The sequence below is a fragment of the Catharus ustulatus genome, chromosome 12 (assembly GCF_009819885.2).
Source record: "Catharus ustulatus isolate bCatUst1 chromosome 12, bCatUst1.pri.v2, whole genome shotgun sequence".
In the NCBI taxonomy this organism is placed as follows: domain Eukaryota; kingdom Metazoa; phylum Chordata; class Aves; order Passeriformes; family Turdidae; genus Catharus; species Catharus ustulatus.
The window spans coordinates 1,467,563-1,490,621 of NC_046232.1; the positions used below are offsets into that span (position 1 = coordinate 1,467,563).

At 40.8% G+C, this 23,059-nt stretch overlaps 1 protein-coding gene across 1 annotated transcript; it reads right to left on the reverse strand.

Annotated features, from left to right (window-relative positions):
- Window positions 1-1,910: 1,910 nt before the first annotated feature.
- TSPAN3 (tetraspanin 3) lies at window positions 1,911-22,960 on the reverse strand. The gene is made up of 7 exons (XM_033070887.1): window positions 22,822-22,960; window positions 12,206-12,397; window positions 11,117-11,191; window positions 7,613-7,714; window positions 7,178-7,330; window positions 6,931-7,014; window positions 1,911-2,832 (listed from the first exon to the last, which is right to left on the reverse strand). The coding sequence occupies exons 1-7, from the start codon at window positions 22,882-22,884 to the stop codon at window positions 2,740-2,742; spliced, it is 762 nt and encodes a 253-aa protein (XP_032926778.1). The 5' UTR covers window positions 22,885-22,960; the 3' UTR covers window positions 1,911-2,739.
- Window positions 22,961-23,059: the final 99 nt, after the last annotated feature.

Genomic DNA, 23,059 nt, shown 5'->3' on the forward strand with positions numbered 1-23,059 from the left:
AAATACAAATGATCATGCTTTACTAGACCACAATCTGAATGAGACCCTCCAGCTCTCATGAGCCTCTTATGGTGCACAGGAAAGGACTGAGTGAAGCCACACTGAGCACACAGGCACGGAGCTCACCTGCAGCAGTAAACCTTGCCTGACCCTCAGGGGTTTAACACAAGAGATTAGAATTGCCTTCAGGGTTTTTTAACTGGGTTCTGTGTTCTCACTGCTATTCAAATGACTGAAGTACAGTGCAGTGCAAGTCTTGTGCTTTACTGCATTCCAGCACCCCAGTAAGAAGTTCATGAGAATTGCCCTCAGACTGCAGCTACAAGACAGCTTAGAAGAATTGATACAGGAACTTAAAAGACTAGACATAGAATCAAAGAAAAAAGAGAGCAATAATGAAACCAAATCATCCCTTGTCCCCTAAAATACACTGCCATATGAATGTATTAATTAGGAAGGTCAAACTACAGCCACACCAACACTCCTGCCTAATGCAAGCCAAAGTTTATTCATTTTTTTTCAGTAAGGGAAGCCACAGACCTATACCACTTGTTCCCAGCTTCAGTGAATCACACAAAATGTGGTGTATTCGACCCTTGCAAGTGTGTATTTGGTTGGCTTTTTGGGGAGAAGTGTGGGGGGTGTGCGTGAAGTTTGATTTTGTATTTTAGAAAACCCAAATACCACCATAACTTTATTCACACATCCAAGACCTAGAACAAACTCTGCAATGCAAGAAGCTCACTGGTTCCTAGAAAAAGACTAACCCACAGCAGTTAAAAGTTCAGTTGGGCTTTGTTTAGATTATAAAAGTTGTAAAATATTGAGTAGTTTCCACATTCCAGAACAAATACTCTGCATTTCAAAAGGAAACAGAGACTTCATTTACATGCAAGTACTGTCAAGTCACCTGTACTTCAAATCCATGCCCTCCAGCCAGATTAACAAGCAGTGCACTGTTAACTCCTCAAACTATCCTCATTTCAAAGGGGGATGTGCAGGCTCATGACTGTGGAGTTTCTCTCTGCCTTGCAGCTGCTAAGAGCTGACCACCTTTTTAAGCCCCCTTAGCCTTATTTTGTGCAACACAGGTCAGTCTTAAAACCTCTCCACACAGATTTCTACAAGCCAGGCTCATCTCAATCTTATTAGTTCCATATTTACAATATGCAATACAATATGAAGATAATAAAAGCTCAGTGAGCAGGCTTGCTGCCACATCTGGGAGATCTGATGCCACAGTCAGGAGGCCTCTGGGTTGAGCCACATGCTGTACTAAGAATGAAAATCTAAGTCTCAAGCATGTATCATTTGAAACCCACCTTTAGAAGTTAACAGAATTCCAAAGGTACACCTCTACAGCAGTGTAACAGCACTGAGAAAAAGCCCCCAACAAGCCACAGTGGCCTCAACTGTGTACATATTATGATTTTCTTTCTCCGAGTGATGTTTCTTCCATTACTTGAGATTATCTTTATGTCAGTTTTGCTAAGCATGTCTGCTTTTTTCATAAGCAACTGGTAAAAATTCTCCTGGCTTCTGCAAAGGAGGAGGAACCTGAAGACACTGAAAGTAGAGCAGTGACTAAGCATCTGAATAATGCAAGACACATTAAAACATAATTAACATACAGCAGTTACAGTAAAGCTATTCATTACCCACGGTTTAGAGGCAACAGATTCTTCTTAATTGTATGCACAAGATGTTAAGTTTCCATCAAGTTCAGCCAAGTTTGTTGTTCTGGGTTTTGCTGCTATTGTTTCCAGTAAAAAGAACAAATACAATCAGGTTTCCAGCAAAGCATAAATACAGATCCATTGAAGTGAAACCACCCAAAACTGCTGTTTTCACAATTTGTGTGTCTGGCACACCCAGACTCTGTTGAAATCTTAAACAGAAAACAAGACATGTTTATAGGGAGGATATACAGAGATTTATTTAATCAGGTTTACTATTTACAGTTGAGATCACTTTCACATACTACTCTGCTACTCTACATAGCTAATTGTTTCCAAACCAATTGAAGGTCTACAGTCTAACAGTTCACTCAACACATAAAACGCTCTTCATAGAAAAATGAAATATTTCATTATAGAACAGTAGTGCATACATTATACTCCTGAAAAGCCAGCTTGTATTTTAAACCACTAATGTTTGAAAGACTGAATCTCTGAAGGTCAAAACTGCAGTCACATAATCCTAAAATCAATTAGTTTTTTTTTTTTTATAGTTTATTTATATATAAAGCATACTGGACTTAAGTGTTTCTTTCTTAAAAGTGACACTGGTGAGGGGCAAGATTAAAACATTTTTTCTTCTCAAATTAAATACAGCTAGCTTCCTTTGTACAACTTTGGCCAGAAAAATTCCATGTAGTGAAGGTTTAAGACATCCTCTCTATATTCAAGAATCAGCCAGTTAATACCTAGAGGTAATCTACCAACCTTTGACTTTCATATCAACCAAATGACACTTAACTCGCAAATGGTTCTGAAATTAGAAAGTTTACTAGCATACTAAAACATTTAGATACATGAATAGCTGGCTAAAACAGTGGAAGTCACAGGTAATTTATGGGTTTGTGTAAAGCTGCTGCTTTGCCCATCACCAGTGCACAGTGCCCTCATGTCTGAAAGGTGTGCTTGGAATAAGCCTGGGGCAAGAAAGCTATGGAAGTCAGCCTGGCCCATTCACCTTCCACAGAGTGGGGAGGATTGAACTGCATCTCTGAATTCTCTTCTAGGCATAGGTTCCACCAGCAATGAGAAGCTCGTAGGCAGGATCCCGACTCCTCCTACATAGAACTATACAGGCACACAACATGCCCAGAAGCTAGGGAGAGAAAACAGAGAACAAGCTTGAGTACAAGGAAGGTTCTTGGAGAGACTCAACCTCAGCACAGCATGCTTTGAGACTGTAATTAACATCAATGGCAACAAAAGCTGCTCCTGGAAGAGCCTTGCTTCCTGCTGCAAGCTTCAGCCTCATTTCCTTTACAATATTATCACAGACATCTAAAACAAAACTTTTTTTGGCCAGCCAGTTGTATTCTGCCTCAATAATTCAGATGGAAGAAGCTCTTCGTTTATAAATGAAAGGTTCAGATTTTTAGATACCATATCTGGTATGGAAAATCCAAATGCAATTCAAATGCATCAGCTTAACTGCTACGATGAGAATGGGCTTTTGAAAGGGATTTCATAAAATTCTCTCTGTGAACATGTCATATTAGAAAACTTAAATCTAAGGCAAATAATTCACTTTCAGAAGTGAAAATTCACAGCACCATAACTGTGCTGGCACGTTTGCCAGGATTTAGGGTACGACCACCCTGTGTCCACTTACAGGACTTAAACCACATGAATAATCAGGGATTGATATTTTAAAGAAGTTGCATGTTTATTGAGGTAGAATAAAAGACTGTACCTACTAAATAATAGCAGGTATAGTGCTGTGTTCTGTGGTCTGCAGTAACTGGCAATAGCTTCTGGTAAAGTACAAGACTGTATTGATCTGGTTGTATGCATTGAAGTTTATTCACAGATGCAAATACTTCAAGGAGGCTCCTGTCCTATCTCTGGATTATAAAGCACATCTCTGAAGGTAACTTGATTTATTAATGAAGAACCCACTCCAAAATACAGTCCAAAAAACCCCCTTAGAAAACAAACAAGAATGGAATGGGTGAACAGACAATCAAATGTAGATCTTCCTCTCTGATACAGCAAAAGCCCAGTGAAAATAGTACTGGGACAAAAGAATTACTGTCTTCTTTAAAGTACAAATGTAAACATGAGATGTGCAAGATGTTTTAGAACTAAATGATGGTACACACAATGTAGTACTCCAGTCTGCTGAAAAACTGAAAACAGAACATTCTAAAACCCTAACTCTAAACATGCAGTGATTGGGAAGAGGCATGGTGAAATTCTAGCACGAGCTTCTAATTTCCTGGAAAATAACAAGCTGTAGAGATCAATACTGTTCCTTGTCTGCAGTGCATTATCCACTTAGGATCTAGAGCAGACACCAGCTCAGCTTGAAAAAGCATATGGAAAGTAATGTATTATGGCACTTCAATTGTTAAAAACAGTCCCTTTCTTCACTCAGGTGGCTCCAGCTCACAGACTGACTCCTGAATGTGTTATCATAGAATGGTTTGGGTTGGGACAGACCTTTAGAGGCCATCCAGTCAAGCCCTCCTGCAATAAGCAGGGACATCAATTACAGCAGGATGCTCAGGTTGATAAATACATGCTGGAGCAAGAGGAAACAAGTTACATGGACACAGCCCTCCTAGGTGAGGAGGGAGTATCTACAATTCAACTTCAGTTAAGACTTGGAAAATGGAGTTCATGGCAGCTGCCAGGGGCTACAGAACTCTCCAGAAGGCTCACAGCCTGCAAGTACAAAAACTTCTCTGTTGCTCAAAGCCAAAGTAAAATGACAAGTGTGATACAGAGCAACACCTCCTGTAGTCTTTTGCTAGAATTCATTCTAGCCATGTACATCACATAAATAAAAGTAGATCCAGCACATTTAGTTATTTGCACAAAGCCAACCCTGTTCAATGATTCCCTCGAGACACTTCATTTATACAGCTGTGTTAAATCTCAACCATTCAGGTACTACAGTAAAACCTCATGCAATTAACTTCTGAGTTACTATTTAAGCAATTTATATCCTTTAGGAGGTCTCTGAGCTTATTCCTAGAATACACTATAAACAAAGAAGTGACTCACATACCTCAATGCTCTCTACAGACATTATTTATTATGTCATTAAAAAATTTGCTAGCACCTCTAAACATTTTAAGGCATTGGAGTCTGTTTCTCTTTAGTTGCTATCTAATATTGCAAACAGCAATTTTAGACATCTGTGTTGGGAAGGATCCGTGCATCCTCCTCTTCAACAGCTTTCAGGAAAGTTTAGACATCTACATTCAGAAGGTTTGTTTAGTTTTTTATTAATTTGCCTGTGAGCAATAACTATTCAATCTTTCCCCAAACCAATTTAGTACAAAAATTCACTGGCTGTAGATACATGTGCCCTTTGTAAATAATCACCAGCCACAGAAGCTGTGTCTTGGCTCCCTTCCGTTTGCCTCCTATCTATTAATAGTTCTGTGCTGTCACTGTGGCTGGGACCAGGGAATTATTGCACACTGGAAAATCCCCATGGTAACTGAAACATGAACATGCCAAAAATTACTTCTATGCAGAAAAGACTAAGTTATTCATAAATTTCAAGCCTTGCAAAAATACTCTTCTCAGTCTTTTAATTTTAAAGCAATTACTGAAGGTTAAATTTGTTGACTATAGGCTATCAGAGGTAATGAACTTTGAACAGCCTCACCGCATAACAAAATAATCTGTTCAGAGGGGACTGAGCAGCCAGCATAGGGAAGGCTGCAAAATTCACCAAATGGTGAGAAAAACATAATTATTCCTGTAAGTTTACAGGGCATGATCCAAGTTGCAGCCATGTGCTGAAGTTTACATTCTATCTCCCTTTCAGTCAGCCCACAGATAATTTTTTTTATAATTGGGCCGAGTACTTACTTGAATTCTGTATGGCAAAGACAAAAATGTCAGAACTTATGTCTCAAATTTCAGGAGATAAATAACAGAACAGTTTGAACAGAAGGGTGCAAGCAGCCACACTGCCATTGCAAGCACGTGTCACAAACTCTGGGCCAGGGCCAGAAAGGATTGTAACTGTGCTGCATTTTGGGGCAGACCTGTTCATCAACCTGTAAACTCCAAAACTAAGAATAATGCCTCCTCTTGGGATTCACCTCAGTTTCATAAGATACACTTTTTTCTGACATAAAAAATTGCCATAGTAACTGTGGTTGTGAAAGAAAATTTTCAGTACACAAATACATTTCATTGTTCAAACAGACCAAGTATTGCTTTAACAATCAAAGTTTTAAGAAAGAAAATAAAAACTCTACCTTCCCTTGAGGAGACTGAGCACAGATCTCAGTTGAAGTAGTCTGGGTTTGAACAGTTTAACATGACTGTATACAGTAGTATGAGTACATCCTTGTAACATGGAAATACAAAGGGAACCGTATTTTCACAGATTTAAAGATTATTTACCTTCAAACTTACAATCCAGCTTAAGAGCTGCTTTTGAAAACAAAAGTGCTTACATTGTCAGACTTGATAGGCATGTTTTCTGAATTCAAATGCCATTAAAAGCACTAAAGTAACTTTGAAATTAATTTTTAAGTCTCCTAGGATGCAGCATATGTACTACACTGCTGAGAGACCATAACACAGGCACAGTCTGAAAATGTCATTAATGCAGTAAGTCTGCCAGTTCATGAGCATCAGTTCTAGTCTTTTTTTTTTCTTCCTTCAAATTTAATAAATATTAACATACACATTAGTTTATTCCCTCAGTGACCTTTTTATGACCAGGGTAACTGCAACAAGGCTCATGGAAGGGTCTGCAGTTTAGAGCCTCTTTGTTTGTTTAAGTTCAAAACCCAAGAAATCTTCAAGACTCACAGCAAAGCACAGTTGCACAGGAACAGAGCACACTGTCAAAAACCTTGGTGCATCTCCTGGGTGGTTCTGACATTATTTGTACACCATGAAGTTAAGCTGATGCACCTCTAAAACAGCATGAAGGATGAGATGTTTAAAAACTGGAAATTAAACACTATGCAAACTCTTCAAGTGTTAAATGCCATTAGAAGATATTTATGATACTTAATACCTACAGAATTCAGTTTTCATGAAATAATTTACCATTTACATCAGAGTGGATTACTGCATGTAACACTGACTGTTCAGCTCTAACAGAATATACATCCACATAGTGTTAAAGGGCAATATCTCTATGGGCACACCTGCATCACCTGAACTGCAGTTTAGATCTAATTTGAAAGAAGTTGACAAATAAAGAACATTCTCTTACCTGAATAGCAGCAAATGCTAGTGCTGCCCAGATGACATACATCATGATCTCCTGAAGCTTCTTTACAACCAGAGCCTCACACCCCTGGAACAAGTAGGATTCTTATGTTTCAATCTGGCAACCATAATTAGATACACCAAAAACCCCCAAAGCATCACACAAGGCAGTTCTGTTAAAGCAAATACACCCAAGATTTGATGTCCCCCCAAGAAAATGAATTGTCAGTGAAAGCATGTGGCTCCCTTACCTCTGAATAAAGGTCCATGGGGCGAGTCAAACTGCCAGTGCAGTTGCTGAGGGCTGCTTTGCAACAGCTGAGGGGCACACTGTTGTTTTTAGTTTGTTTGAACCAGACAGTATTCTCCCAGTCTGAATAGTTATGGATCCCACAGCAGCGCAGCTGGAAAATCACACAGGTAAAGAATTCAATTCTAACTGCAATACCAAGAGGACAATATTCCATTGCACAAAAATACTCAAGTACCACATATTTGAATACAAGCACAGATTGACAGATAGCTAATTATATAAAAATTTATCTCCCCATCAGTAAGTTAATCTATTTATTGTCCATTGAGCCATTTTCTAGATTTATCAGAATGGAGGAAGGCCATCTACACAAGCAGCAGAGCAACTGCACCTGTGTTTTAAGGACAGAAAGCAGTGGGAAATTGTGTCTCACCTGCCTCTGTACATAGTCAATAGCACGACTGGCTGCATCAGGGTTTGTCCCATTGTATCCATTGTACACTTTCCGAATGCTGTGGTCAACTTCATCCTCCACCTGGAAAGGCAGGAAAGCACTGCATCAGCTCAGCAGCACAGCTTAGGTAACATCATCTTGCTTCCAGCTACAGCATTTCAGGAAACCAAGGTTAACTCCTCATCACCTGAAATTAGCATAATTCAGTGGCACAGCTTCCTAAAGCTCAAACCCGACTTTTGCAAGGAGGTTGCCAGCTTGCAGTTAAGGAAGAAGCAAAATCCAAGCAGCTCCCTTCCAGATTTCAGGCAAAGTAGTTTTGCACTGTCTCTCAAAAAAGGAACATGCTTTTCTTGTGACACTGTGGCATTTCATGAAGGGCTCTCCACCCACCTTTTGACTTCAAAGTTCCAAACCAAACCCAGTGTAACTATCTGGGCTAACTCATTCCCCTTGGGACTACAAGGATATTGGGATCAAAAGGTACAAAGTCATACTAACTACTCTTCTGGTTGAAGCACAGGTGAATAAATTCTTAAAGATGCCTTTAGGCTGACCCTACAGTGACCAAGCTCTGCCCAGCCCCAGTCTTCCAGGGTTTCCCAAGGGCAGCACATTGTGTACAGCAACATTTACTGCAACAGGTCTTAGAATTACTGCAAGTGAGTCAAGATGCTCTCAAGTACATGTGCTAGAAGTGGATGCCACTCAAGAACCTTGCCCCCTCAAAAGGCATTCTATGATGCATAGTTTGGAGGAAATCTTACTAGAACCTTCCAAGTACTATATATTATTGTAAACTATTGCTTAAATAATACACAGCTTAGTGTAGATTTTGTGCAATTTTAAGATCAGCTCTGATTTGATTTTTTTCTATCATGTTCAGCAGGATGTGTAAGGAATGTAATTTTAGGACTGAGCACTAAGCATGCATATTTTTCAGATTTGAAAGCTACAGTAAGAAGGTCTTGTCAACACATCCTTCCTTTAAATACTTTAATAGAAGAATTTTCTGGAGCAATAGCACAAGCTGAATTCTACCACCATCCCCTCCTCAGGAATGCTCCCTATTTCAAGTTAGGTATGCAGAAAAGTCAATTTAGCCTGTACAGGCAACTTGTTTCAGACTAGTTTAAAAATCAATTGTTTGATGATTTAGCTAATTTGATTTACAACTCCAACTCATAACAAAACAGCTGTTCAATTTGTCATATACACTTTAAAATGATTTATTTCAGTACTTGTTTGTGCATAATTTGGCTCTAAGTTAACTGGCAGGTTTAATGAAAAATGAACCCCTCCACACAGCAGAAAAAAGTCAGCAGGTCCTCAACCATCCCAGCGTGTTTAACCCCACTGGCACTTCCAAGAAGCCTTTCACAGCTAAGGACCAATGCTGGAAGGCTCTGCAGCAGCTCAGTCCATCTCAGCCCAGCCTGGGCACGCTTCACACGGCTCTGAAACAGCCTGATCAATACACAGGTTTACAGAGGCATGGTGGAAAATGAAGTTGACTCTAAGATCAACAATGGCATCTCACCAGAGCACTGTGCCACTTCCTTGAGGCATTATGCTCAGTGTTACTTGGTACCAAGAGCTGCTATGACTCCAATCTTTCCTTTTGTCTGGAAGTTTGTAAAATGAACACTAAGTACTTTTAACAGGATTCAGGTGCCTTTATGAAAACCAAAGCAAGGCTCCCACAGATGTATACACAGCATGTCAGAAACAGACCAAAATTACAAAGCACAAAGCTGACTTACTTATCCTGGAAAAAAATAATCAGAAGAGTAAGCAGACTTCCCCTCTCAGCTCACTGGTAATCGATTTATTTCTGCTGCACTTGCAACAATAGTTTAAGATGTTAGATACTACAGGGTATTTTTGCTAACAAAACCTGTCAGTCCTTTCCAAAGATCTAAGGTTTGACTTCCACAAACAGCTTAACATAAGATCACAATGCCACCAAATCAAACTACCTTCCCTCTTCTCCCAAGCTCTGGCTCTGCATTACCTGCATTTTGCTGCAGTAAAAACTGTATGGCAGCAAATCAAGAAAAAAAGAAGCAACAGGAACACTCAGCTGGGCAAGGAATATCCGCACATCTGCTTGTATCTGCTTGTGAATACTGCTCACAGAGAAAGAGCAAACCCCTTCAAGATGGGAACATGGAAGATAGTAAGATGACTACAGCTTAGTCCAGATCAGATTCATGGTAATTCCTGCACACACTGAAGCACACCTCTGCAAGTACTGAAACAGAAGGAAACCATGCAGAGCAACATGTAAGAACCCAGCTCCTACTCCCTTGGAACTGTGGTGCCTTCCTCAGGGCTTCTAAGGTCTACTTCCACTACAAACTTCAGAATCCCCAGTGACCACCTCAGTTCACAGCCAAGATACCAGAAATCCAATGCAAAGCACGAGAGAAACATATTGTGAGTTGAAGCATGGCCAGTAGAGCACTTCTGCTGAAGCAGCCTCATGTAAGTGCTGTGCACCAGGTCTATCACACAAACACTTCAATGTCATGCTGTCAGCTGCTCACTCCAAGCAGCCCTCCCTGGGACCCAAGTAAAACCACCACTCGTACTTCCAAGCTCTCTCCCCATTTGTTCCAGGATAGCAGAAGGCAAGGAGGAGAGAATGCTGAACCAGTGCTGTTCACAGGACACAAAAGGCCACAAAGATAAATGGTAGTGGAGCTCAGTTTGCTGACAAGACATCCCTGAGTGTCCTACACTGCAAACATGCTCCACATCACAGCTAAAATGCCTTCCTGTTCTTCTGTGTTTTCTTTTTCCAGAATTTAGATAGATATATCAAAAGCCAGTAGACTGTGCAAATTAGAAATTTCTTCAAGCTACATTGTGCCATCTCTAATACCATGCAGTATATTTCTGCCATATATTATGCTGGTAGAAACACATTCACTTTTCTGCTCCTGTTTCTTAATTCCATTAAATGAACAGTAGGAAAAGTAGTGATTTGTTTAGTTATAATTCCTGTCAACAACCTGTGTACAGCTAGAAATTATACATTAACACATTCAATCTATTTCATTTTATTATTATGCAGTTAGTTTGCACACCAAAGACATGGCAACATTTAAGTTATTGCATAGCCAAAAAAATGCCCTATGTTCAAACACTGTGTAGCCTAAATCATTCACAAAGTCAAAGCATAAATAAATTAGAAGACCATCTGGAAAATGTAAAGGTACCAATTACTGTGAATCCCTTCTCCTGTTTAACTGTTAACGATATGTTCCAGGTAATTTTTTCCTACAAGATAGCTCTCTGCATTGACGTTCTCAATTTTAAGGTACTGGTATCACAAATTAATCCACTCAGATGTTTGATTTTATTCCCTTAAATACCCATTAGCAGTTCTGTAGGATCAAGCAGCACAGTAAAGATTACACTTCCATACTATGGTCAGAGTTCACAACAAAACATTTAATGAAAGGGAGAAGTTCTTACCTTTGCTCTGTAAATGTATCCAAGAACCACGACCACAACTTCAGTGATAAAAACCAAGAGCAAGATGATCACAAACTGCAATATAAAAAGTGTTTGTACAAAGTTTTATTCTTTTGCCTAATAAAAGTCTCCATGCAGATTTTTCTATTTAACCTTATTTTTGAGGCAAGGTTTTAATTTAACAGAATACTCAATACAGGCACTTGAATTGACCAAATGAGCCCAGGATTCACTCAAGACACTTTAGCATTCACAGCTTCAACAAGTAATAAGAAGGTGCCCAGTCAGGCAAGTCCAGCTGTCATTGGCACTGAAAACACCACACTGCAGGTCTTTAATCAAGTGCTCCTTTCAATCTTCTTTGTTAGATAAACAGGAATGCCTCATCAAAGAGGCAATCCAGGCAGTTACTTAGAGTGGTAGATGGACTAAGGGAATGTTTCTTCAGATTAAGCTCTGTAACAACTGGAAAAGACAGCAAGCTATGCATTTGTGTTGCTATATTTAAGAGCATTTTTAAAGAGTTCTACACAGTATTCAACAAAAGAAGCCCCAAAACCCCCTGTGGGGACAGTTTAGATACACCAACCTCTCTTCTTCCCTACCTAGTTTCCAAGCCAAAATTACAGTTCAAATACTGGGAAACACAGGGCATAAAATACTGCAAACCAAGTGTCCCAATTAAGCCACGAAAAAAATAATCAGGCATTATGACAACCCTCAGGTAACCTTGAAGCAAGACACTTAAAGCAAGAAGGCTCCTGAATCACCTTCCTCTTCCTCCAATTCAGCTTTTCAACCACAACAGATAAAAGTGAGACTTAAAAACTTATGACTTAATCATATGGTTTTACATTTTTAAATGAGATTACCAGAGTTCTAAAAGAGGTAAACCAGAGACACCTTCTGCTGCTAGAACTGTTTCATTTAACACCTTCATTCAGAACAGAAAATCAAAACAAGATGTTCCTAAGATAATGAAACAGAAAACTTTTAAGGTCATAAAGAAAAGGATTTAAAAGGAATATTTGAGGAGTTTATGAAGGGAGAAGACAGGCAAACACAGAGCAGGTCAAGCCCTGCACTTACCGTAGCCAGCCCACAGCGACTCTCCCGGATGGTCGCGCAGCAGCCGATGAGTCCGATAATGAACAGCAGCGTTCCCACAGCTATGATGATAACAGCTGGGATCAGTGTGTACACATCCTCAAAGAAGTGATCATAGTCATCATATGTGATGAACACATAGGCTCCCACGTAGCACAGGATGCCTGCTGCTGCCTGCAAGAGCCACAAAAACAGGGTAAGCTCCTTGGAACACCAAGCCCTTCCTTCCTGCAGCAAGGTAATTACTTTACCAAACACCATAAAGCAGTGTTCCAGAAATGTTGCCAGTTACTATCTGTGACCTGCTGCTAGAATAAAATAGATGTACACATTGTAAACTTTAACCTCTGCTAGGGAAAGATGAACTGCTAGAAACAACAGCATTTCTGAAGGATTCAACAGCACTGGAAAAATCTGATTCTAACCAGAAAGCAGGCAGAAACAAACCACCAATTATTAAAAGGCAGAACCAAATACTTAGAGAAATGTTCCATGAACTTGCAAAATTGATGGTCTCAGAAGGATTGTACAAAATGGTCCTTTTTAAACAAACAAAAAGTCAAAGTCACTGCAAAATAAGTGCTGTAGGATGAATCTGCAACCAGATAAAGAGTCAGACAAAGCTCTCATATCCATCTGTCATGACCTTGCCTCCCTTACAGTTCCAAGGATCCCAACACATCAATACCTTCATTATCTTTAAGCTGAGCAGAGCTGGTGCAAGAGAGACAACTGTTGCTGAGGAGCCAGCTAACACACTTATTTTTAAATACAAGGGCCTTATCAGTTTGTGATTTACAAATGTCCTTCCTGACTGTCTTCACACTTGCTGCAGAATGAAATATCAATTTGCAATGATGGACAGTATAATCAGAATGCTTCATGACAGGCTTTTGCAATGTCTCAACACAAGGCTGAGCTCAAACAATGCACTCAGAAGATGCAGTGGCTAGGCTGTGAGCTGGGGAATTCCATTTTGCTGTGAAGGGTAGTGTCCCTATCACAAACCAATCCATATACCCTGGACACTGGAGCTCACTCAGCTGCATGTGACACACTGCAGCTCCAATCCAAGGGGAGCACTGCAGGCTGCCTGCAGCCAATGCTCCCTCTCACTGGCATTACAACTGCCCTCCCTGCACCGTGAGAAGGGCACACACCCCTACAGCTGCTGCAAGGCTGGGTCCTGGCAGTGTACAGCCAGAGACTCACTCAGTGGTTCAGTCCAGGAGGACACCACTTAGCCCAGGTGCCTGCACAAAGCAGGGCCAATAATTAATTCAGACCAGGCTGCTCAAGGCTGTCTAAACTCTTGAAGTCCTCCATGGGAAGCTGTTCAGTGTGGCACAGAACATGACAAGCCACAAGACAAAAGGTATCCAGGATTTCAGCCCTGTTTGCCACTACACACTGGATGCACTGCAACTCCCTTCTATAAAACAATAGTGCACAAGCACTACCAGAATATTCCCTGCAGCACTTTGCTACAGAAACATTATGTCAAAGAAAAAGATATTATGAGCCAGCTCAGAAGTATCATCATCATCTGCATGGATTTTGAGCAATACATTTGACCTCTCCAGCTCTCTGCAGCAAAGGTAATTGTGTGCTCTGCAGGAATCTTAAAGGCATCACATTCATCCAATAAAAAGTGCTATGTACATATAAGGGGAGGGAAACCTGAAAATTCAGTAACAAAGACCAAGAGCAAGACGTCTTTTCCAGACAAGAGTGAACAAGTTATCGTAAAATCACCCCTTTGCACAGAAGATGTTGAAATGCTAATCCATCCGTACAAACCCTGCCATATTAGGCACAACATGGCAAAATGCAGACACACTTTCTGTACACAGAGCAAAGATTCAAAGCAGTGTCACTGAACAATGGAATTACATTAACTGTTGCCTAGCAATGAAGCATGTGAATGGCAGGCCAGTGATGTCATCTCCTATTTCTAAGAACTAACATGCTTGTTAGAAATATGGTATGTTACAAGGTAGCAGATGAAAAACCACAGCTGTGGCTGGCATTAGGCACAGAATATATGCCACAAAGCTGAAATCAGAACCATTTGTGAACTCCTTTGTCCTGTTTTGCAATTTAATTGGCTTCCTCCTTGTTTAAGAAAATCTGGATCATAAACTGCATAAGCACATACATTTGAAAAATGTAAAAAAAAATCAAATCTGTCTACAGGTTTTATCTTCCCTACTTCAAGAAGCATGTGCATTTTCAGAAACCTTGTTTTTGCAGCCTTTAGACAGATTACAAGCTGCCTGGTTTGAAGACTTCATTAAATCCCTTCAACACATGGTACAAGAATGACTAATCATCTATGACAGCACTGGGCCTTAGGTGTTGCTTCAGAACAATGTTGAGGACTGGTGTTTCTGAAACGGGCACTGCCTCTGATGAAGTGACCACACTCCTCAATCCCTGCTGCTACCTCTTCAACAAGTCATCTGCAGGGGGAAGGTCCTGAGAGCAGAGGTACCTCTGCTGGAGCCTGCACAAGGTTTAAAAGCCAGAAGATTAAAATCCCTTCCCTACTTATCACAGCTGAACACTTTTTGAACAGGTACAGGATTCAGTCTATCACAGAGCAATGAAAACAGCAACACTACCTGGTATCACAACCACAGGACAGTGTTTACTTCAGCCTGCTCTAAACCGGGGAGGTCTCTGAAGTGCTTTAGCTGGGATTTTGCTCCTCTTTTGATGATTATTCTCTTACTGCCTTCTGGCTTGCATCACCAAATAGCATTAGGAAAGTGTAAGAGGAGGGTGACACTAAGCCAGAAGACAAGCACAGTTCCTGTGTTGACTGCTCAGAGGTGCTCAGTCAATGGGACTTCACTGGCCCCAGGTGCCTCCCCCCCCTGCAGAGCTCAGCAGTTCCAACATGAGGTCTCAGCACACAGCACAGTGCCACCCACCGATATAAATAACAAACCCTGTGACAGACAAGACAGTGTAACCATACAAAGCATGCAGTCTACGTTGACCAGGGCTGCACCAGTTAAATGCACATTTATAACCTGTTGCAAACCAAGTACAAAGTTGAACACATGTGCTTTAAAAAAAAACCAAAAAAACAACAAAACAAAACCAACTGACTCTTCCCCCACCCAAAACCAAACCCCATCCCAAACAGCACCATGTGCTTAAATCATCTATCTCAAAACAGGAATCATCTAAGGAACCCAAAGTCTGTGCAGACACATGGATAACTTTAAAAAAAAATCATTAAAAAAAATCCAGATCTCAATGTTTACCATCCTGCAGAGCAAACAGAAAATCTGCAAAGTCTGAACTTGCTCAAGTCAAATACCATTGAACATAAAGCTACCATGTTTACAATCATGTATTTCCTATCACTAAATAGAAGCCAAATATATGAACTGCACACAGTTCAAACAAGTCTTTGATAAACTGGGCTTGGAGGAAGAATTCTCCAACTTAATCTGCTCAATGCTCTGAATAGAGAAGGCAGCATTTCCTGAATGTGTGCCAGGCCACATGCACGTTCTAGGGACATGGCTGGTTATTCAGCCTTCACACATCCTTTTACAGTTGTCTGCATCCAACTCAGTTCTGAACCTGGAACAAAACCCTCTTATTTTAGGACGCATTAACCTTTAAAAACACTGACAGTAAAGTACAGTCAACAAAGACAGCTCGTGGCAAAAGGCTTGAGCAATTCAACATCCTTTTCACCAGCAGCAAGTTTCAAAGACACATAGACCTCTCACAGTTCAGAAAAAGACTGATTTTATTGCTTTGGCTGGAACCTCTATGGACTTATTAAAAGCTCAACAATATGCAAAGAACTGGAGGCAAACTGGAAGATCCAATGACACAATGTTAAACATCACTGATCACGTTCTAGGAAAGCTCAGGTGAAAGTTGAAGTTCTTTGAGCAGACTTTGTAACACAGTCTGTGAGCTCAGGGCTATTTCACTCAGTCAGCTCCCCCCTGAGGTGTACAAGGGTGCACCTTACAACACATTCAGGGATTTAGTTTGATTGTCTGTTTTCCAAGTAGGCTGCAACACACCAAGAACTGTTTTTGTGTTTTCAGTAATGCTCACACACCGCAGCAATTTGAAAGCCAAAATTGTGGCTACCTAAGATGATGAGTGCAAGATAGCCAAACTTGTTCCACTGATCATTTATTTATCAACCTGGACACTGTGGCTTCATTTACAAGCAAACTCTTCCTTACACCACCCTAATCATGTTACTGCCAAAGAGATCTGATCTACTCTTGCATGTTCATACTTTTACTCTGCACCTTGCTATAGAATTCTCTTCACTTTGGGACCTTAGCAGAACACAGAGCAGAACTTCTAAATCTCTTTTGTGCTCCTGTTTCAGTTAACTCAGCTAAAAAATAGTATTTGTCCCTTTAGAATCTGTTTTATTCACCTTTTAAGAAGAACAAATACTCTCTGAACAAGAAAATCAAGGTAGCAGCAAAGTACTGTAAACACACCTGATATTCACTTAGGAAAGTGTAGTATTTCTCATTTTTTTATAAGGACACCTACTTACAATCCTACTGCTGCCAACTTTGCCACTGCTGATAGCAACACACACACACACATCACTCTAAACCAATTACTGCTATGAAATACCTTTCATGCATGGGATTGCCAACTACACCCATGACATATTCTGACCGATCATCTGCATCATCCTTGATAGAAAGAAGCAAAAGAAAAAGAAAAAAGCCTTTTACACTAACAGACCCTCAGCTTTTCTGTCTGGATCCTGTTATAGAACCATTTTACCAACAAGTCTATTACTTCCCTCATGTTGAATGTGAGTGTATTTTTGTTCTCACTGCCTTTCTAACATGTTTTTTAAAAAAACAAAACATGGCTACTTCAGGACAGATTTTTGAGAGTCTACAATTACATCAGTTGCACTCTAACAACTGTTTTTGTCCATGCATACCAGCTCCAACCAATTTCCTACCCACAAGCAGGGAACACTGCCTCCAGATTTTTGGGCTTCTTACAACAGTACCTACACAAATGTGATTTTTTTTTCCCTATTTCTCCATTATTTGACTCCCAGGGTATTTCTGACACTTTTGGTTCTTTCCAATGCTAGAGTACTCATATTCATTATTGTCATAAAAAGGGGATGACAAAAACTTTTAAGTCTTCCTTTTAACTTTCTGTTCTTCAAAATTTATTTCCTTAACTTCAAGGCCCAACAGGATCTCTCTGGGGTTTATTTATTTCTCTTCTATTCTTTCCAGACCTCACTGCTGTGTATCTCTCTCCACTCCCCTCCCAAACAAACCCACACCCATACTTGATATTTTCTCTGCTTCCTGATCTCCATGCTTTACCAGCTTAGAGCCCCAATGGTTTCCTGACACTCCTCTTTGTTCTCATCAGTAACAGTTTCACTTGAGCACTGAGCTATAACTGTCTTACATAATCTTTTGTGAGAAGCCCCATAGCACAGTTAAAACTATCTTAAAAGCTTATAAACAAGCAAGCTCTGTAAAACCCAAGCAAACCAGACTGCTGTCTGCACTAGCCACACTCAATTCTGTAACACTGTTCCCAAACACCTCAAATTCAAAGGCTTTTTGGGCTACAGCAAAAGGCTGAGCTCGGCTGCTTTTGCATTCAGATTACATATTTGAAGTGCCACTAATTGCAAGATGCAGTGCATCTGCAATCTTCTCCTCTTCAGAAGCCAAGTTAACAATACAGCCATTCTTTTACACCTATTTAACCATCAGGGCTGTAACTTGAGCTGTGCTCTGCTGTTCCCAGATTCCTTGCTCTGCAGAACAACAATGAGGATCACTCTGTGCTTCAAAGTTCACCAGGTAAAGTGATACGACAAATTCCTTGTACTATTCAAAGGTATCACATTTAGCTTTGAAACGTGGTTTTGTTAGGTTGTTGCATCTTTTAAGCTCAAGACCAGATGCCAAAAATCCCGAAAAATCCCAGGCAAGGACCTGAAATTCATCCTGTAAAGAAACATCAATGACATGACCATGTTGCTTAAGAGCAAATCAAAGCATTTATTACTAAAATTCAGGACTTGGCACCTGTTTCCTACATGAAAATTCATATTCAAATATTGCAAGAAGAATCACTCAGAGGGCACAACACTTGAGAGTTTTCAATCCTGATTTTTTTCATTAAAAGAACTAATATTTTTTGATGTACAGGATTCCAAACCACCACACAATCCTGAAGGATACACTCCCTTCACTACCACAGCAGCAGAAGCAGAAAACATTCCATTTTTACACCCAGAAGGAACTGTCTTTCAAGACAGAAGGGTTTTGGCCAAGTAATCCCTGCAAAGTTACCTTTGGGACCATCCATCAGCCAGAGTCTCTGATCACCAAAGAACTCTCAAGAAGTTTGTTTTGAAGTCCAGAGCAGTAACTATTCTCAAGCACACTATAAACTAGAGAAATTACTGGGTTTATTGCTATGTGTAAGAGAAAGTGAGCTCTAATCTTCCTTTCTAATACTAAATTTGAATGAATTTTCCCATTGCTTCATTTCCCTTGTTTTTTGACCTACCAGAAATCCCCAAACACATTACATACACATTGACTGTTGCAGCTCCTGTAGAAAATCCTCCATTTCCCATACTCCGGTCACTGCACTGTGGCGAGCACAGATTTGTAGGAAGTATTTGTGCTCTACTCAAGTAGAGACTTGAGACTTCTCTAAACAATCATAGCAAGAATGTTTTTTAGAACAGCTCAGTCAAATGAACTCTCAAAGTAATGACTTCAGGTCAGCTGAATACTACAAAAACAACTTACAGTTTGCAACTACTGGCTTGAATGTATTGTAGAAGCAGAGCTCATTCCTTTTCCCAAGGAGAACAACACAGTGTGAAAGGTAAAAACCTCAGCAAGCACAGGATATCTGGCACTATTTTAGCAGAGCAGGCTGTCAAAGCACATAGATTCTTTGGGAATATAAAACAGACAGATTCCCTTTTCTGAAGCAAAACCACATGGAACTCTGAATATTTTATCATTCTATCCTATGAACTAAACTAAGACTGAAAACACTTCCTTAGTATTTTTATCTTCATCTCATCTTCAATCTGGTTTCAACTGAATTATGCAAGTCACACCATGAAGCCTTAAATTAAGGGTACACAAATAAACACACTTGACAGCAGTCTTTAGGTATTTGTTCCAGGTAAATATATTTCTTCCTCTTTCAAAATTATGCAGACTTTAAATTTAGGTTTCCTGAAGAACATGCTATTCTCAAGCACTTTTTTTTTGGGGCAATTAGTCATTATCAACATGTAATCAAGGTAACAAAAAGATGTTGCTGATTATGAAGATTTATGTACTAAAAGTTACATTACATTATTTCTAAGCTGTTTTGTCTTTCACATCACAATTACCACCTATGCACTACCATTTCTTAACAGACTCAGCATCCCCTAAATGAAGTCATCAGCTGACCAAATAAATCTTGTGCAAACTTAAGGTAAAGGTCAGCAGAAGGATTGGCTTTCCTTTGTCATTTGTTGTATCTACTCAAAAGTTAACTCCTAGCAATGAGAGTCTAAGAAACATTAATCAGTTCAGTATTCCCTGGTCTAAAGAGGGCAAGTTTTAACTGATATTTCACATCAATGGTAAATTATTTTTCATCTTCAGCACTTTGACAAATTATCCAAAACTCAAGCATGTGTTCCATGCAAAATTTACATCCTGCTACTCTTTATGACTACCAGCCATGACATAGTTTTCTTACAGAACTGTATTTTAAAGGCAATATGGGCACCTGCAGAGGATGCACTCAATGCTCAACACCCCTGCAAATACAACTCAGCTGAACAGGCAAAATACCACACCAATAATGTGGAAAGATGAGTAAAGTCCCTTCAGCTTTCTACATGATAAACAAGTACCTGCCCTGTTTTAGACAGCTTCCACAGTCTATCTTCTTTAAAAAACAAAAATCCTGAGGTATTGCCAACATACAGGAAAGTACAGCTAATGTAAGAATTTTATACAGTAGGAAGAAGTTTTCACAAGATAATAAATGACTTTTTATAATGTCAACTAAATTTTAACAAGTAGCACAAGACTCTTCAAAATGAGATGAGCCTGCAGAAGTGAAATCAGTAGCTGCAGATGTTAAGTGGCTGTCACCTGTCAGCAAAGTCTGATCAGCCTCTTTCAGACTTGAAAGAAATTTGTAGGAGTTAGAACCAAGACTCCAAAGTGTAACAAGCACATCTCTGCTATTTCTTCACAGCACTGATAATCTTCTCAACATCTCAGTCATAAGACTGATCTAAAATCTCTCTGAACATTCACATCCTCCCACAAGTAAGAGAAGCACAGGGTAAGGGGGGAAGTTCTAATCCACTGTGTAGACACAAATTGCTACTCCTACAGGTGACCATGAAGACAGTGATAACACAGAAGACTGGTACATAAAACCTCAGAGAGTAAACTTACAAAAGCAGTTAAAGGAGACTTCATAGTTACTCGACCAATTATAGGCTCTTGTCTATTGTCAAGTCCCGGGAAATCCAAATTATTTAATTATCAATACTGGAACTACATAAAGATAACAAGCAAAAGATTTCTGTAACAGCACAGAAACACTCACACTGCCAACTAGATGGGCACCAAATGTTAACATACACAGCTCAGTCAACAAATGAGCTATTGACTCCAGCTCGTGAAAGAAAGGAAAACCACTGATTTCTGTAACTCTCACTTGCAGAAAGTCTGCTTCATTCTACATGCAGCTGATGACCTGTAAGGTTGTTCCAACACAGGCAACCCAGTCACTTATCTGCCAAAAAGCTATCAGCACAAGCTGACTTCTTAGGCTGGAGGTGGTTTACAGAATACAAGATCGATGACATTTTAGCTTGATGTGAAATACATCTTTATCTAAATACAATCTGTCAACTTTAAATTAAACCAAGTTTGTCTCAAAAGTAATCAAAAAGTGTAAAGCACAAAGTTCAGCGTTGCACAAAATTACTTTGACCCCGCCACTGTATGAGATGAATAACTGCAAACTCCAACATGGAATTAAATTACTAAATGCAGACAACGAACAATAACCATCACTAAGCTTTTGGAGCGGGGGAGAAACTGCACACAGAACTTGTGCTCATTTACTCCAAACAGAGCCTCATCTGTATCAGCAACTACAGAAAAATCTACCCCAAGGTGCCATCAAGCAGGCAACTCACAAAACCCCTGCCCAGTCAAAAACTTTCAAGTATGTTGTAGGAGCCGTGAAAGAGCTTTTAAAATGCCACTTGCAACTATGCATGTAACAAAAAGCCACGCCCAACAAAGCAGATTCCAACCTTGGGGCGGCACTAAGAGATTGATGTCACTACTTTTTACTTTAAAGATAAAGAATGGAGCCTGGTCACCTCAGCCACAATTACACAATTACTTCTAATCTGCACCACTTAAGGCCAAACCAGCCTCTCCTCCACTGCCCCTGTCCCAGGACAGCTGTACAGGCAAATGCCGGTAGGAATGCACGGAGACGCGTTTTCCCTCACCGTGATTCATTTCCAGGCACCCTTAAGGAGCGTTCCTTTGAAAAAATTCAGATAACAGTCATCCCCGTAACGCTAGTAAGATTTTAGAAGACTCTCAACAGTAAATGAAGCAGCTATATATCTGTACACTTTCCTGTTCCAACAGCTTGTTACCCACTATTACTTTTTCAAAGATGAAATCTCTGAAGAGTTGCGACAACAGATATTCTGTTCCTGGAGCTGGGATCAGAGCAGGAAAAATGCAGTACCTAATGCACAAAGGGAATTCTTAAAAATCTACAGACTATTCCTTCATTTGATTTCATTTATTTAAGAGTTGCGCTGTTCTGACATGCCAGTTATTACAGTGAACACAACGCCAAGCTAGAACCTGCACGTCCATCCTGAAAAAGGTCATTTATAGCAACCTACAGTCCCCCTTCTGTAAGCTTTTATCTTTCTGTCACTGCAGCGGGGGGAGGTTTCAGCGATGCACAAACACTACAGTGCTGCCGTGGCTGGTGGAATACATAAAGCATAAGTAGATGAAGAGGTCAGTCCTGCTTTGTGCTCCCACAGCAGCACCAACACGGTGCCCCACACTCGGCGCTTGGCATGTCCCGCAGCAGACGGCCAAACCCGAGATAGCCAGAAAAGCGCTATAAAAACTAAACCGGCTACAAAAATTGAACTGTCAGAGACCTGAGAAGCTCAATAATGCAACAGAGAGAAGCTGTATTCGCTTACACAAGAGCCTCTACCCAAGATCCCTAATGCTCGTTAAACCTTCAATGCCAGGTTCAGCTGCCCCCACCCTGGGACTCGGGGGAAGGACTGCGAGGGAAGGGACTGAGCCCAGCATTGAACCCCCACACCCCGCCGAGGGGCTCAGAACGCCGGGTAAACACAAAGAGATTAAATACAAACTGAACCCGTGCGGGTGAGGGGGGGCGCTGAGCTCCCGGCTCCTGAGCGAGGCCCGCAGCGCTCTCGGAGCCAGGCTCTGACCTGGAAGCCCGGAGCCGCCGTCCCTGGCGAGGCGCGCCGGACTCACCCAGAAGATGAGGTTGAGGAAGACGAGGACGGTCTTGGAGGAGGTGATGCCGCACTGCCCCATGGCGCCGCAGAGCCCCGGCCCGGCCCCGCGTCCCCTCAGCGCCGCCGCACGTGACCGCCCGGCCGCGCGGGCAGCCTAAGATGGCGTCCGCTCGCCTCACGTGGCGCCAGGGGGCGGGGGCACCTAAGATGGCGAACCGCTCCCCCTGGCAGCGGCCCCGCCCTCAGGAGGTGCC

Excerpts from the sequence above, each read along its gene's own strand:
- TSPAN3 (XM_033070887.1), bottom strand. The coding sequence starts at position 22,884 with ATGGGGCAGTGCGGCATCACCTCCTCCAAGACCGTCCTCGTCTTCCTC. Across the intron at positions 7,331-7,612 it reads TTGACTATGTACAGAGGCAG|CTGCGCTGCTGTGGGATCCA; the intron begins GTGAGACACAAT and ends GTGATTTTCCAG. Across the intron at positions 2,833-6,930 it reads TAGCATTTGCTGCTATTCAG|CTTCTGGGCATGTTGTGTGC; the intron begins GTAAGAGAATGT and ends TTCTCTCCCTAG.